The sequence below is a fragment of the Calonectris borealis genome, chromosome 20 (assembly GCF_964195595.1).
Source record: "Calonectris borealis chromosome 20, bCalBor7.hap1.2, whole genome shotgun sequence".
In the NCBI taxonomy this organism is placed as follows: Eukaryota; Metazoa; Chordata; class Aves; order Procellariiformes; family Procellariidae; genus Calonectris; species Calonectris borealis.
Genome location: NC_134331.1, coordinates 13512983 through 13525738, shown reverse-complemented (window position 1 = coordinate 13525738; position 12756 = coordinate 13512983). Strand labels below are relative to the sequence as shown.

At 55.7% G+C, this 12756-nt stretch overlaps 1 protein-coding gene across 1 annotated transcript in view; it reads left to right on the top strand.

Moving 5' to 3' along the window:
- Window positions 1-12756, top strand: part of MGAT5B (alpha-1,6-mannosylglycoprotein 6-beta-N-acetylglucosaminyltransferase B) — a 69822-nt gene that overhangs the window by 31500 nt on the left and 25566 nt on the right. The window contains exons 4-8 of the mRNA XM_075170115.1: window positions 5749-5861; window positions 7207-7280; window positions 8750-8920; window positions 9720-9884; window positions 10445-10614. Of these exons, the coding sequence (XP_075026216.1) occupies window positions 5749-5861; window positions 7207-7280; window positions 8750-8920; window positions 9720-9884; window positions 10445-10614 (693 nt within the window). The remainder of the gene's footprint in view (window positions 1-5748; window positions 5862-7206; window positions 7281-8749; window positions 8921-9719; window positions 9885-10444; window positions 10615-12756) is intronic.

Genomic DNA, 12756 nt, shown 5'->3' with positions numbered 1-12756 from the left:
GCTGCCCGGGCGTGTGGCTCGGCTCGGTTCTGCTCTGGGGGTCAGGAGGAAAGCAAAGGTTTGGGTTGTGGCTTCGGCTTCGTGTTCTGCTTGGGAAGGATCTCAGAGCACTTTGTAGCATTCATGAAATATTTTAATTAATGATCCTGGTTATGCTTTGCTGGCAAGTTGTCCCTGTGTTGGTGAGATACTGGCTTTGATTGGAAAGTTGGTTTTCATCATTTTTTTCATGAAATTTATTGCCAGCTTGGTAAAACGGCAGTGTCCTCCCCTGGGGTGTGCAGCTGCGGGGTTTGGGTGAGTTCAGGGTCTGGTCCTCTCCATGCATTTGTGTGAGAAACTTCACCCACAGTACACTGAAATTAAAGTAAATGGAAGTACTTCAGTGAGTGAAACGCCCCGGTATTTATTACGTGATTTATTGCGTAACTTGGAGGGGTTCAGGCAGGGCTCTGCCCGTGCATCATCCGATATTTGCTTCGGAAAGGATTGCAGTACACAGAGACACCAGAAATTGTACTGGAAGCATACGCTGTTCTGTGACTTTTTTTTTTAATATTTTTATTTATTTTTAAATTTGTATCCAGTTGACTGGCTGGAGCTGCCTGTGAAGCATGAAAGCACTTACCAATGGTATGGGCCTTCTCCTGCGTGGCTGTCGGGGGGGTTGCAAGGCTGGGTGCAGCCCCCCTCTCCTTGTTTGATGGCAGGAAAGGCACCGAGGAGCTGAGCGACCCGGCAGGGCTGGGGGGAGCAAAGCAGCGAGCCCGGTGCCTCAGCCCCAGCGCTGCTTTTCCCCCTGCTGTTGCTGTAGGTTTCTGCCAAGCTGATGGCAACCGCGGCTCGGGGTTTTGCTCTGCTCCCTGGGGGTCTGAGCCGCTCCCAAGCTCCCCATCACGGCACCCGGGGGGCTGCCTCCTCGCCACTGCACGGGCCGTGAGCTCAAAGCAAGCCGCGGCTGTTTGTCCAGGCCCAGGGGAACAGCTCCAGCACTGGAGGCAGGAGGATTAAAACCAGGATTGCAAGTCGAATAAACACAAAGCGTGCAGCTGAGCCTGGTGCTGCACGGGCCACCGCGGCCTCTCCTGCTGCACCCCCCGTTGGGAGCAGCGTGTCAGGGGACCGTCACCCAAATGTTAGGGGGACTGTCACCCAAATGTTAGGGGGACTGTCACCCAAATGTTAGGGATGGCATCAGCCGCCCGGTGACCCCCTCGTGTCCGAGTTCCTGTCCTCGCTCTCTCCCCCGCGGGCAGCCCTGGCTCCCGGCCCTCCGGGTGCAAGCCACCTCGGGGGGATGCAGAGGTGCCCACAAGGGCACGGATCCCTGAAAAAAGTTTTGCCTCCAGCATCGCTGCGGTTCACTTGGATTCTCTTACGCCAGAGGAGCAAAGCTTGTAACCGTTCCGTCTTCTTGGAGATTTAAATTGCCTTTTTTAGGTATCCAGCACTTGGATGAGGGCTTTTCCCCACATCCCTGGGGACCTCTCGGCTTGTCCCCCACCGGCTGTTGGGCGACTCCGAGCTCGTCCCACCTGGGTGGATGGGGCGAGGAGCCTGAGCCCGCGGGATGACCCGCTGGAGATGCCCTAGGGCTTCGGTTCTCCAGGAGCTGCCCCAGCTACTTTAACGGGCAGCACCTCGAAAGCTGCGGCAGGAGCTGGGAGGACGGGAAAGGCCCTTTCCCCCTTGCCGGGAAGGGTTATCCATCAGTGCCGCCCCCGGGATTTCGGGTCCCTGTCCTGGGGAGGGGGCTGTTGTGGGGCTGGACGTCGGGGGGTGATCTGTGTCCCCGGAGCAGGGAAGCAGCAAGAGCCGAGCCCCAGCCCCGGCTCCTGGGGACCCTTCCCAGCTCCTCCTGCTCTGCCTCGGGTCTTTGGGCAAAAAAAAAGATTTTTGAAGAGGCAAACGGCAGCGCAGACATCGTAATGAGCAAGTTGGAATCCTTTGGTAAACTGCTCTGTGCGAGTGCTGCATTTGTTGATGTATTATCTTCAAAACATCTGCTTTTCTCCATCTGTATCGGTCTTCCCAAAGTCGCTGCTTTCACCAGTTAATAGCAAGAAATATCGGATGAGCAAGCAAGTATGTTTAGGGCTTGTATTATGAAGACAACACACAAATAGAAAGAGATTCATCTTTTCATAATGCCGCTTTTATAAAAGGCAATAAAAATACAGTGCCTTGTAAAGGGATAAACAGGCTGAATCTGAGCCGCTGTTGCTGGGTTGGGGACAAGAGACAAAGTGAAGGGAACCGAATTAATGCATGAAAAAGTAAAGGAAAACTCAACCTCCGGCTATATTATATGGCAAATGATCTGCCAGTGGGGAAAGATACATCTTAATAGCAGTTTTTGAAATGAGATTAATACTATATACAGTGCATTATAAGACATAGTGTGATCTGAATCTTAATCAACATGGGGAAATATAAATCCAAAAATAATAAAGACAAAATCAATATTGATGGTTAGAAGTAAAAGTACTGTATTTGCTGTAGTAAACGGTTTTAAGGTCCCAGGGAAAAATTTGTTCCAGAAAACCCATAGTAATTTACTATAGTTTCAATAGCTGGCACAGCCCCAGCGCATTTTGGTGGCATTTAGATTGTCGCTATAGAAAAATCTGAAAAGCAACGAGGGAAAAAAAAAAAGCCCGTCGCTGCTCCCTGTGCAGCGGTAGTGCTGGAAGCCAGTTCTTCTTTCCGCTGGGCTGGCGGAGGCCGTGCTGGCGTCCCAGCTCGGATGGAGAGGCGCGGTGGGATATTCCCCTTCTGCTTAGCTGTCACTGAGCAGAATAAGCACTTACCTTGTCCTTCCCAGTGTCTCCAGTTACTAAGAATAAGGCATCAAATTCTGACGAGCTACAGAAAACCTTTTTGCGTTTAAGGTTTTGCTTTAAATGTCTTATTTTCTTGTCCTCTGCCCAGGTGACACATCACTGTAATGATAGGTGATGCAGCTTATGCTTAACCTTCCCGTCATCTCTTTAATACGTTAAATGAAATTTGCTGCTCAAGTGATAGCCTTGTCAGCCAGCAGATAACAACACCGCGGTGGCTGTCGCCGTGCTGCCCGTGTTAGTGCTGACACCGGGGCCCATCGCTGCTCCCGACGAGGGAGCTCGGCTCTTCGCCCCACGCGTGAAAACCCTCGCTCCGAGTCATGGGGATTTGGAGAAGACTGGTTTGACGAATAAGGGCGATGAGTGTGGAGGTCTGGGAGATTTGTTGCTTGTTTTGGAGGGATGTTTTCTGCAGTTTTTCCATCTTCTTAACCTATGCCAAGAACCATGGTGGACGCTGAACGATGCGTCACTTTTCGGTGACCCTCTGCCTTTCGGGGCAAGCCTCACAGAGCCCATGCGCGCGGCCGTCTTGTTTGCGAGAACTGGAAGTGCTGTCCGAGTGTGATGATCAAACGTACATTTTACATCAAAGGGCTCTGAGTTGAAATCTTTGTATTTGGGGACCAGTTGTAGTCTGGAGCTGGGCAAGCTGGCGTAGATGCCGGGCCAGAGCCATCACCCGGTGGAAACTGCCGCTGTGGCCGGAGCTCTGGCAGGACTTAGGGTGGCTGCGAGGCTGAGCCTGGAAGAAAGCCATTTATTTAGGATAACGATCCTGATTTTTGTTTGAACGTGTTTGTGGATGCCCAGCCCTGGCTGAGCTGAGGTCTGGAGGTCATCAGGGAGGGGATGGGGACCGAGGTTGCTGTTGACTTTTGAGATTCGCCCAGGTACTTGGGTGTTCGGGAGCAGGTTCGGACCCAAGTGAGAATTGGGATAGTGTCTGGGAGGAGGCAGAAGTTGGATCGTGGGCTAATCTAGGTGCTCTGAAGCACGGGAGCAGAGCTGCCCTGGCTGTGCTCATCCTCTCCTTTCCATGAGCGGTGGAGAAACCTGAGGAGCATCTCCAGCAAGCTGACGTCCCTCTCCTGTTGTCAGAGCAGGAGGTTGGGCTCGCTGGCTCTAAATTCACTGCATCCTTGGGACGTTTGCTCCTAAACTGCCCATCCCAGCTTTTCCCTGTTTACTGAGCATGTGTGCATCACTTGCATGGTCTGACGGCTGCTTGCCGGTGGAAAAAGGGTTGCAGAAACTGGGGGTTTGAGAGCTTTCAGGGCTGGCTGGGCTGTGCAGCCCTCAGACCAAGAGCATTTTCTCTCCTCGGAGTCACGCTCGCAAGCAGAGCTCATCACACGTCATTTTTGTGCCTGTATTTTAGCAGAGCCTCAAGAGCAACCTCCCTGTTGCAGCGGTTACGGTAGCTGGCAGGAGACCTGGGGTTTATTCTCTGCAAAAGGTTCAAAGTTACTTGGGGGCAATGGTGTCCTCTGCGTTTAATTATTATTTCTTAAAAGCCTAAGATATGTGGCTCCCTGTGGAGGTATGCAGGTTGAGTACTGATGGTCATAAACTATGCCAGAAGGAAAAATGTGGGCTGCTCACTGCTAGCGAATGGACTTTAAATCAACAACCGAAGCAGTATCGGTTCATAAAACCAGGATTTTTTTAGCCTTGAGGACAGAGGTACTTTAAATCCCAGCCTTCGGGTTCACTGATCTGCTGGAGAACAAACATAAAACTTCACCGAGAAGGACCTGACATCAGCACATATTTTTTGTGCCAAGAGTATTCAAGGTAGCCCTTTTGGTTTTGCTCACTGCTTATGGCATTTCCTTGTATTATAATGATCTTGGCGGCAGCAGGAGGAAAAACTTATGACCCTGATGCTGCAGAAGGGGAAATTATTTACTGCGATAACCGCGCTCGTCGAGACGCGGTTGTTGTTTGTGGTGGAAATGGCAGGCGAGGCGTTGGAGGTGGAGAGCTCGCTCCTTGTCAAGCCTGGCAGGGCACCGCTGCTGATGGATTGAGTTCTCTTGCCCTTTTATATATTACACCAGGTTTTAATTGACACCCGGCCTCTTTACAGTGCTCCGTCGCTCCGTCTACACAATGTGTTATGTAGATGAGTTTAACGGTGCGGTTGACCCGGGACGGTATTGATTGCGAGGTTTAATTCGCTAGACGGCACGCGCAGCTATTCAAACCGGTGGAATCTGATCTCCAGCCTTGGCGGGAAGGAGCCCGCGGGCTTTGCAGGGGCTGCGACACCCGGCTCGGCCCCGGCTCCTGCTGTGCTGCCGACGCTCGCCCCGGCACCCTGCCCCGCGCAGCCCTCGCCCCTGCTCCTGCCCGGGGGACCTGGGAGTCCGCTCGCCTCCGTCTTTGCTGGGTGGGCTGGCTCAGGCCAGCCACGTGTCCTGCGTGGTTTGCGTCTGTCTGCAGTCTGCTCCCGGCCCACAAGCTTCCTCAGCCCTCCTCTGGTTTTGCCTTCCCTTCTCTGTATTTTTGGGGTTTTTTTCCCCTTTTTTTTCCCAGCACGGCTTCCTACATGCACTGCAAGGCCGATAATCACAGCAGAGGATTTTCAGACATAGCAGATCTGAAATAAGAAAAACAATTTTTTTCCAGCCTACCTGATATTTCCTCATGTAAAATGCACGGATGTATCCCTGTTTATTAGCACACCGGGAAAAATGGCAGAATACTGATTTACGTAGGTTTTTAATCCAACCTCTTGGAGAGCAGTGAGCTCTGGGCCAGGAGTTCCCGTGTTGCATCCTGGAGCTAAGTTCAACCTGCTGGCAGCTTCCGAGGATGGCAGGTTTGCTATAAGCACCCCTGGGTGCCACCACTGGGAGACATCAAGTTTTCAGGGTCTATTTGTTTTTTTTCCAAGGTTCCAGCCGGCAGCCGGGTTGATGGAGAGGATCCAAGCTATAGCTCAAAACGTCTCGGACATTGCAATAAAAGTAGATCAGATTCTCCGGAACAGCCTCCTGAACGGGAAAGGTGAGCGTCCCCTGGGGTCCCCGTGCTCCAGACCTCCTGCGTGTTACGCAGCTGCAAAGGGAGATCCAGCCAAGGGTAGCATGAAAAGTTTGGTAAAAATGCAGGGGAATGGGTGCTGATCCGAGGTTACCCAACTCTCTCCTGCCTGCAGGGCTGAGGAGGGCACCTGAAGCTCTTGGGCAGACCTGCTAGGGCTGTGTCCAGCTCTGTGCGGGTGCAGCACATGGTCAGACCATCGCCTTGAGGGAGAGGAGGTCCTGAGTGTGGTCTGAGCCTTCTCGGAGGTTTCTCACCTTGCTACTGCAGCCAGGCAAAGGAGGCTGCGTAGGGAACCACCCTCCGACAGCAGTAATCTCCTAAAAGCATTGCTCACTTGGCCCAGGAGGACTCGAGAGCGGGGGAGATCAATCTGCAGAGGAGCAAGACCTGGGAAACTCGTGCCTGCAAGGGGGAGGAACGGTGGCAAATCTGAATTGCTGTCAGAAATAAATGCCACAGAATTAAATGCAGAATTAAAGATGAGGAGCAGTGCCAGCACAAACACCTGGATAGAAAAATGTGGTGGTTTGGATCCAAAGCCCAGGGGCTGGGATCCTGTGCCAGGAGAGACGTTCTCATCCCAGAGTGCTGTGAGGGCAGCTGGGCTCTCCAGATGCTTCTCCACACGGCTGCCTGTTTCCCGAGGTTTGGGCTGGCGTCATCAGATAGAAGATGCTTCTGTTGCCTCTTCCACCTCATGCTTTCTCGGTTATAGGCAAAGGAGGGCTTAAAGGAGGGGTGTTGTCTTGTATTAATCCAACCACAGGGGAAGAAAAGATCCTATTACCATTTTTAGCCACTTTTGTGCCTTTTTCTGGGGTTGGCCCCAGGGGCTGAGTCTTTTCTCAACGGCTCAGCAGGACAATTTTTATTGCAAGTTTATGGCGTAAAGGCTGTCAAGTGCTTCCTTAGATACTGCAGCCTGCTTACGGATGGTTAACAGGAGCGTGGATAGGTGGGACCGGGGGTCTGGACCAGGCTGCGAGCAGCAGGGAGGTGCTATAGAGAGACCTGCTGACATTTAGGAAAGGGGACCGTGCTCTCGGCGTTGAAGCAGGGCTGGGGGGTTTCCTCTGTTTCCTCCCTGACCTTGGGGAAGATGCTTCACATCTTGGTGTCCTGCTCCATCAAGTGGGATGGGGCTGTCTGCTGGCCCAGCTGCTGTGCCGATGAATGTGCTCAGGAGCTGGCAGCCCCATCCCATCCCATCCCATCCCATCCCATCCCATCCCATCCCATCCCAGCGTTTCTAGCTGCTCTGTCAGCATGTCCCGGCTCCCCCCATGCCCAAATTGTCTTTCTGCAGTGGTGGAAGGCAGGAGGGACCAGTGCGAGGTGCCCAGGGACCCCAAGTACCCTGACTGCGCTGGGAAGGTGGAGGTGAGTCGGGCTTCCCTGTCTGGGAGAGGGTCTCGACCTGGGCTGGAAGCTGCTGGGAAGGGCACAAAGCAACGACCCCAGGGGTTAAACTGGGAAGGGTAGTGGGGAAGGGGATGCTTTCCAGAATAAAACTGTTTGCTTTGAAACGGGAAAGGTGCAGCCTGTTGCAGAAGGAGGAGCAGAGCCAAGGGTGTGGAAAGCAAAGCACGGCAGTGCTGTGAGGAGAAAACACAAGGGAGGCGTCCGACCTCCTCTGGGAGCCTTCGCTATACGAATGTAACAGTTTTCCCCCAATAATAAGGCAAATACCTTCAGTTTTAGTCGTACGAAGCGCTGAAGCCGTGGTACCCCGAGGTGTGCAGGCAGCAGCAGAACCAGCTGTGTGAGACCACCTCTGCCTGCAGCCCTCCCTGCCTGTAGTTTCTGTGTTTAATGACAGAGCGCGGTGAGGAGAAAGCACTGTCACATCGTCTTTAAATATCTGGAGCGTTAGCTAGTGCCTGGGGAATAATCTCAGCATTGCACAGAAGAGCATCTCGTTAAGGTGGCCAGGACCTCCATCTCAAACAGGATGTCCTGCCTGACCCACCCTGCTCTTTACACCTGAGTGCAGCCTGGCATTTGGCCCGGAGCATGATTGCTTTGTCAGAGAGCATATTTACATGAAGTAATTAAAAGCATCTCCCTCTTCCCTCCCCTTCCCAGCCTCCTGCTTCAAGCTCAGGCTTCTGCAGGGCCGAGTCTCCCTGAAAAGATGTTGAAGGGTATATTAAAAGGATACCGGGGGGTTGTATTTTCCTCTTGCCCTGGTGCTAGGCACCCTTTCCTTCCAAGATTTGAGTAAATTCAGAATGTAATTTAATTGTGGAAGGCTGTAATTCGATCTTCTGTCCGGGCGATTGCTGCGTTTTACATATTGGGCGCAGCGACCTGTCTCCCGAGTAGATTTGTTTTTGTAGTTGAATTAGGAAGAGGCTGGCAAGCGCCATTGCGGGCGATGATAAATCGCTGCTCTGGTCGCTGGTTATTCTCCTTCGCGTGAAATCATCCCCAGGGACCGCCGGTGGATCTGTCTCCCTGCCCTGCTGCACCCGGGGCGATGGGATCGGCAGCTCGGCTTGCTCCCCAGCAAAGCTAAGGAGAAGACCCCCCGGAGTACCATTTCCTAGGGGTTGATGGCTGTGCCCGCGGGGAAGGCACGTGCTGGTGCTGGAACCAGTGCCAGAAACCCAGGGAGCCCCCAGCAAACCCTCCTGGCTCTTCCTCTGCCCCGTGTGCCCTGGAGGCGCCGGGCAGGCAAGCATCGGCACCGCGGCACCGGTGCTGGTTTGCAGCCCCTTATCCACCCCCTGCCCTTCGTTCCCAGCTCCCAGCTAGAGAAAGGTGATGGAGGATACAGGTTGCCATAGCAGGGCCAGCTCCGTCCCGGCCGGAGGACGAGCCCCACGTGTTTCTTTGCCCCCTCGCAGTGGATGAGGGCCAGGTGGACCTCCGACCCCTGCTACGCGTTTTTTGGCGTGGACGGCACCGAGTGCTCATTCCTCATCTACCTCAGCGAAGTCGAGTGGTTCTGCCCTCCCCTGCCGTGGCGAAACCGGACGGCGGCTTTGCCTTCGCCCCCGCCGCTGCCCCGGGTGCAGGTAAGGTGGGGGCAGGCTGTGTCCTGCCGGTCCTGGGGGGGCGGGGGGAGACGATGGCTTCAAGGCTGCTGGAAGTAAATATTCCCAGAACCAGCGGTGTGGGTTTTCATAGAATCACAGAATGGTTTGGGTGGGAAGGGACCGTTGAAGGTCATCTAGCCCAATCCCCCTGCCGCGGGCAGGGACATCTCCAACTGGACCAGGTTGCTCAGAGCCCCGTCCAACCTGACCTGGAATGTGCCCAGGGATGGGGATCTACCACCGCTCTGGGCAACCTGCGCCAGGGTTTCACCACCCCCATTGTAAAAGATTTCTGCCTTAGACCTAGTCTGAATCTCCCCTCTTTCAGCTTAAAACCGTTCCCCTTGTGCCATCGCAACAGGCCCTGCTAAAAAGCCTGTCCCCATCTTTCTTCCAAGCCCCCTCTAAGTTCTGAAAGGCCACAGTAAGGTCTCCCCGGAGCCCTCTCCAGGCTGAACACCCCCAGCTCCCAGCCTGTCCTCCCAGCAGGGCTGTTCCAGCCCTCGGATCAGTTCTGAGCCCTCCCCTGGACCCGCTCCAACAGGCCCGCGTCTTCCCTGTGCTGAGGAATCCGGGATGTCGCGAGATGCTCTGGGTGCAAGGGGGCCCCAGGTTTTGGGGCATTAAGTGGGGGAGCTCTGGTGCCAGGTCTGGGGGCACCAGGGGAAGGTGTCCGTCCGTCCGGGAAGGACCCACGGCACCTCCGCCGTGGCAGCCCGGGGCTGCTCTCGCGGCTGCTTTCCCTACACTCAAAACGCAGAGCGCGCTCCTCTCCCAGGCAGCTTTCCGGAGCGACCTGGCTCGGCTCCTGGAGCTGATCGGCACGGGCAAGGAGTCCCTCAGCTTCATGAAGAAGCGGATCCGGCACCTGGCCCAGCAGTGGCTGCGGGCGGCCCGGCGCCTCGAGCAGAAGCTGAAGGGCCGGCAAAGGGACCAGAAACACGTATGAGCAAATTGCACGGGGGGGTCGCGGGGGGGGATGGAAAAGCTGAGCCCCTGGGGACGCAGGGAGCGGAGACAGCTGGGATGTGAGCGGGCTGGCAGGAAAATTCATTTCTGGAAGCACGTGGGTCTGCAGGGTTGGGTCTGTGGTCTGTGGGCGCCGCTCCGCACGCATTCGGGACGGTGCAGGAGCGGCGTTGCTGGACGACGGGGTGGATTTTGGAGACGGGTCCTGGTGGGTGGGAGACGATGTCCGGCGGCAGGTTGGCACGTCTGCTCCGCGGAGGTGCCGAGGTTGCTGGCCCTCCCGTTCGTGTTTCTGCGGTGCCCTGCCCTTCGGTCCCTGTGTGCCGGGAGATCCGGCGCCGGTCCGTGGGTCTTTGCTAACTGGACATAGATCGCTTGTCTTTACGCCCGAATGATTTCCCTGAGTAATTACAGCCTGCAGAAGGAGCTGGAGGCAATCGGGGGCCATCAGTCATTTTGGGCTGGAAAACCCAACCTGTCCCTTTCGCCCAGCGCCACCCCTCCCAGCGCTGACCCCTCTCCTTGTCTCCCCAGATCCTGATCCATATCGGCTTCCTGACGGAGGAGTCGGGGGATGTTTTCAGTCCGCGGGTGCTGAAGGGGGGCCCGCTGGGCGAGATGGTGCAGTGGGCTGACATCCTGGCTGCCCTCTTCCTCCTGGGACACAGCCTGAGGGTCACGGTCTCCCTGAAGGAGCTGCAGAGGTGGGTGCTGCGGTGCTGCGGGTGCGCGGTCCCCCCGTGAGGGTCTGTCCCCCGGGCGTCTGTGTGGGTTGCATCGAGGTTTTGCGTGGAAGCACGAGGTCTGCAAAGGCTCGGGGGTGGCTTTTCCCCACCTGCATCTCGGGCAGCGCTGGTGCTGTGCAAGTGGTGGGTGGGTGCAAAGCACCAGCGTCACGGCTGGGATCGATCCCATCCCTTCTGCATCCCAGGAAAGCGAGGAGGACTGGTGCAAACTAGGGCTTTGCCGCAGGGCTTTGCAGGGGGCTGATGTGGAGATGTCTGGGGCAGGGCTCTGCCCTGTGGTCCTGGCGCTGGATCTGAGCAGTATTAATCCCTTGCTGTCAGCACACGGCATCACCCGTGTCCCCCGACGCCTGCCTAGCGCTGGGTATGGGGAAGGCTCCGTTTTACCCCCGGTTCCCCAGGGATGCTCTCTGCGGGGCCGGTGGCCCTGTGGCTGCAGGATGCAGGTGTCCTGCAGGTCGCTGGCTCTTCCCACCGTGCACGGCTGCGCTGGACCCCCGTGGCTTCGCAGCGTTGTTTGAGCAGCGACTGTGCTCTCTTCCTTCCTTCCTTCCTTCCCTCCCTCCCTTCCTGCTCCGCCGCGAGGCCGGCAGCTGGGGCGGCTGCCAAAAATAACCTTGCAGGGGGGTGGCAGCCACCAAAGGGTCCCTCCTCGGAAGGTGCCGGTGGTGGCTTCGAGACCTGCGGGGGAATTTGCCACTGCTGGGGCACTTCCCGCAGAGGGATGGGCTTTTTCTGCTGTGGGATATGGGGCGATGCAGGCAGGGAGTGTGCAAACAGCTACGCCGGGCCACCCTACAAGTGTCTCTAGAGAGCACCCTGTCTCCCAGAGGGACCAACATTAGGTGGAAAAAGTAAGAGGGAGAAGATAACCCCGTGCCACGTTCCTCTCTGCTGATGCAGTTATTATCGGGCTGACGCTGCTGCCTCCTGTAACCTCACAAGGCTTCCTCACCTCCTGTGAGACACCTCGAGTGGAGGGCAAGTGCCAGGGAAAATGCAAATTAGGATGGGTTATAAATCGAGAAAAGCCTGAAGCTGCCTCGGGGACTGGGCAGGTTTTGGGCGATGCTAAGCCAGCACTGGCTGCATAATGAGCCATGCTGAAAAGGGATTGAAAAAAACCAACAATCCTGGAAAAGAAACAACGAAAAAACCCAGCCCAGCCCCCGCGGCATTCAGAATTAATGAACGGAATTAGCTCCCGACTAATTAACTCAAAAAAATAATCCTGGTCCTAATGCAAAAGGCAGCAGCTTCTCAGAGAGGCGGGCATGCATCCGCGTGGCATGCTGAGCTAAATTGACGTGCTAAATAATGCCGGTGTACTCAAGGATGAAAGAACTTAATGGCTGGGAGGGTTGTGTTGTTGTTGTTGTGTGGTTCTTGTTTGTGTTTTTTAATGAAGAGCCTCGCGGTGGTCGTTTAACGAGGGGAAGGAGCTGGCTGAGCCTTATGGGGAGTTTTGCAGCATCCGTTTCCCTCTACGAGTGACTCTGGAGAGAGCTGCGTTGCTGCCTGTAGTATTTCGCCTTTCTCAGAAGCGCAGGAGCTGCGACATCGGTTGGCAGCGATGAGATCTCCTCTTCTGACGTGGATTTGGACGTGTCCCCTGGGATGCCGGGGAACGGCAGCTCCGTCTCTTCCCCTTCGTAGCTGCGACGGGGAGTGACCGAGCCGTGCACATCTTGCACTTGTCCCAGCGATAGAAACCGTCCCCACCTCCCTGAGCGCGTGTCCTGTGCTTTGGTGACACTTTAAATGCTGGACACCCACGTCGTGGGTCCACCTCCACGTTGGTGGGGCTGTAGCTGCGTCCCCTCTGTCCCTTTGGAGACCGAGCCCAGTGTTCGCTGGGACCCTCCTGCAGCCCATCAAGGGATGGGTTGACGCGGGTGTGGGAGGGGGAGCAGAGGTCCCCCCGAGGGGAGGGCCGAGCGGTGCAGACCTCTCGGCAGCGTCCCTGCTATCGGTACGGAGTAGCGGTGGCTCTGAGGAGTGCTGAGATAAGCCTTCGCCCGACCACGCGCGAGCAGGAGCCTTAGCAGAACACGTGTTCTGCTAATAGTTAATCTCGGGTGCTCCGTTAAAGCTGGAGGG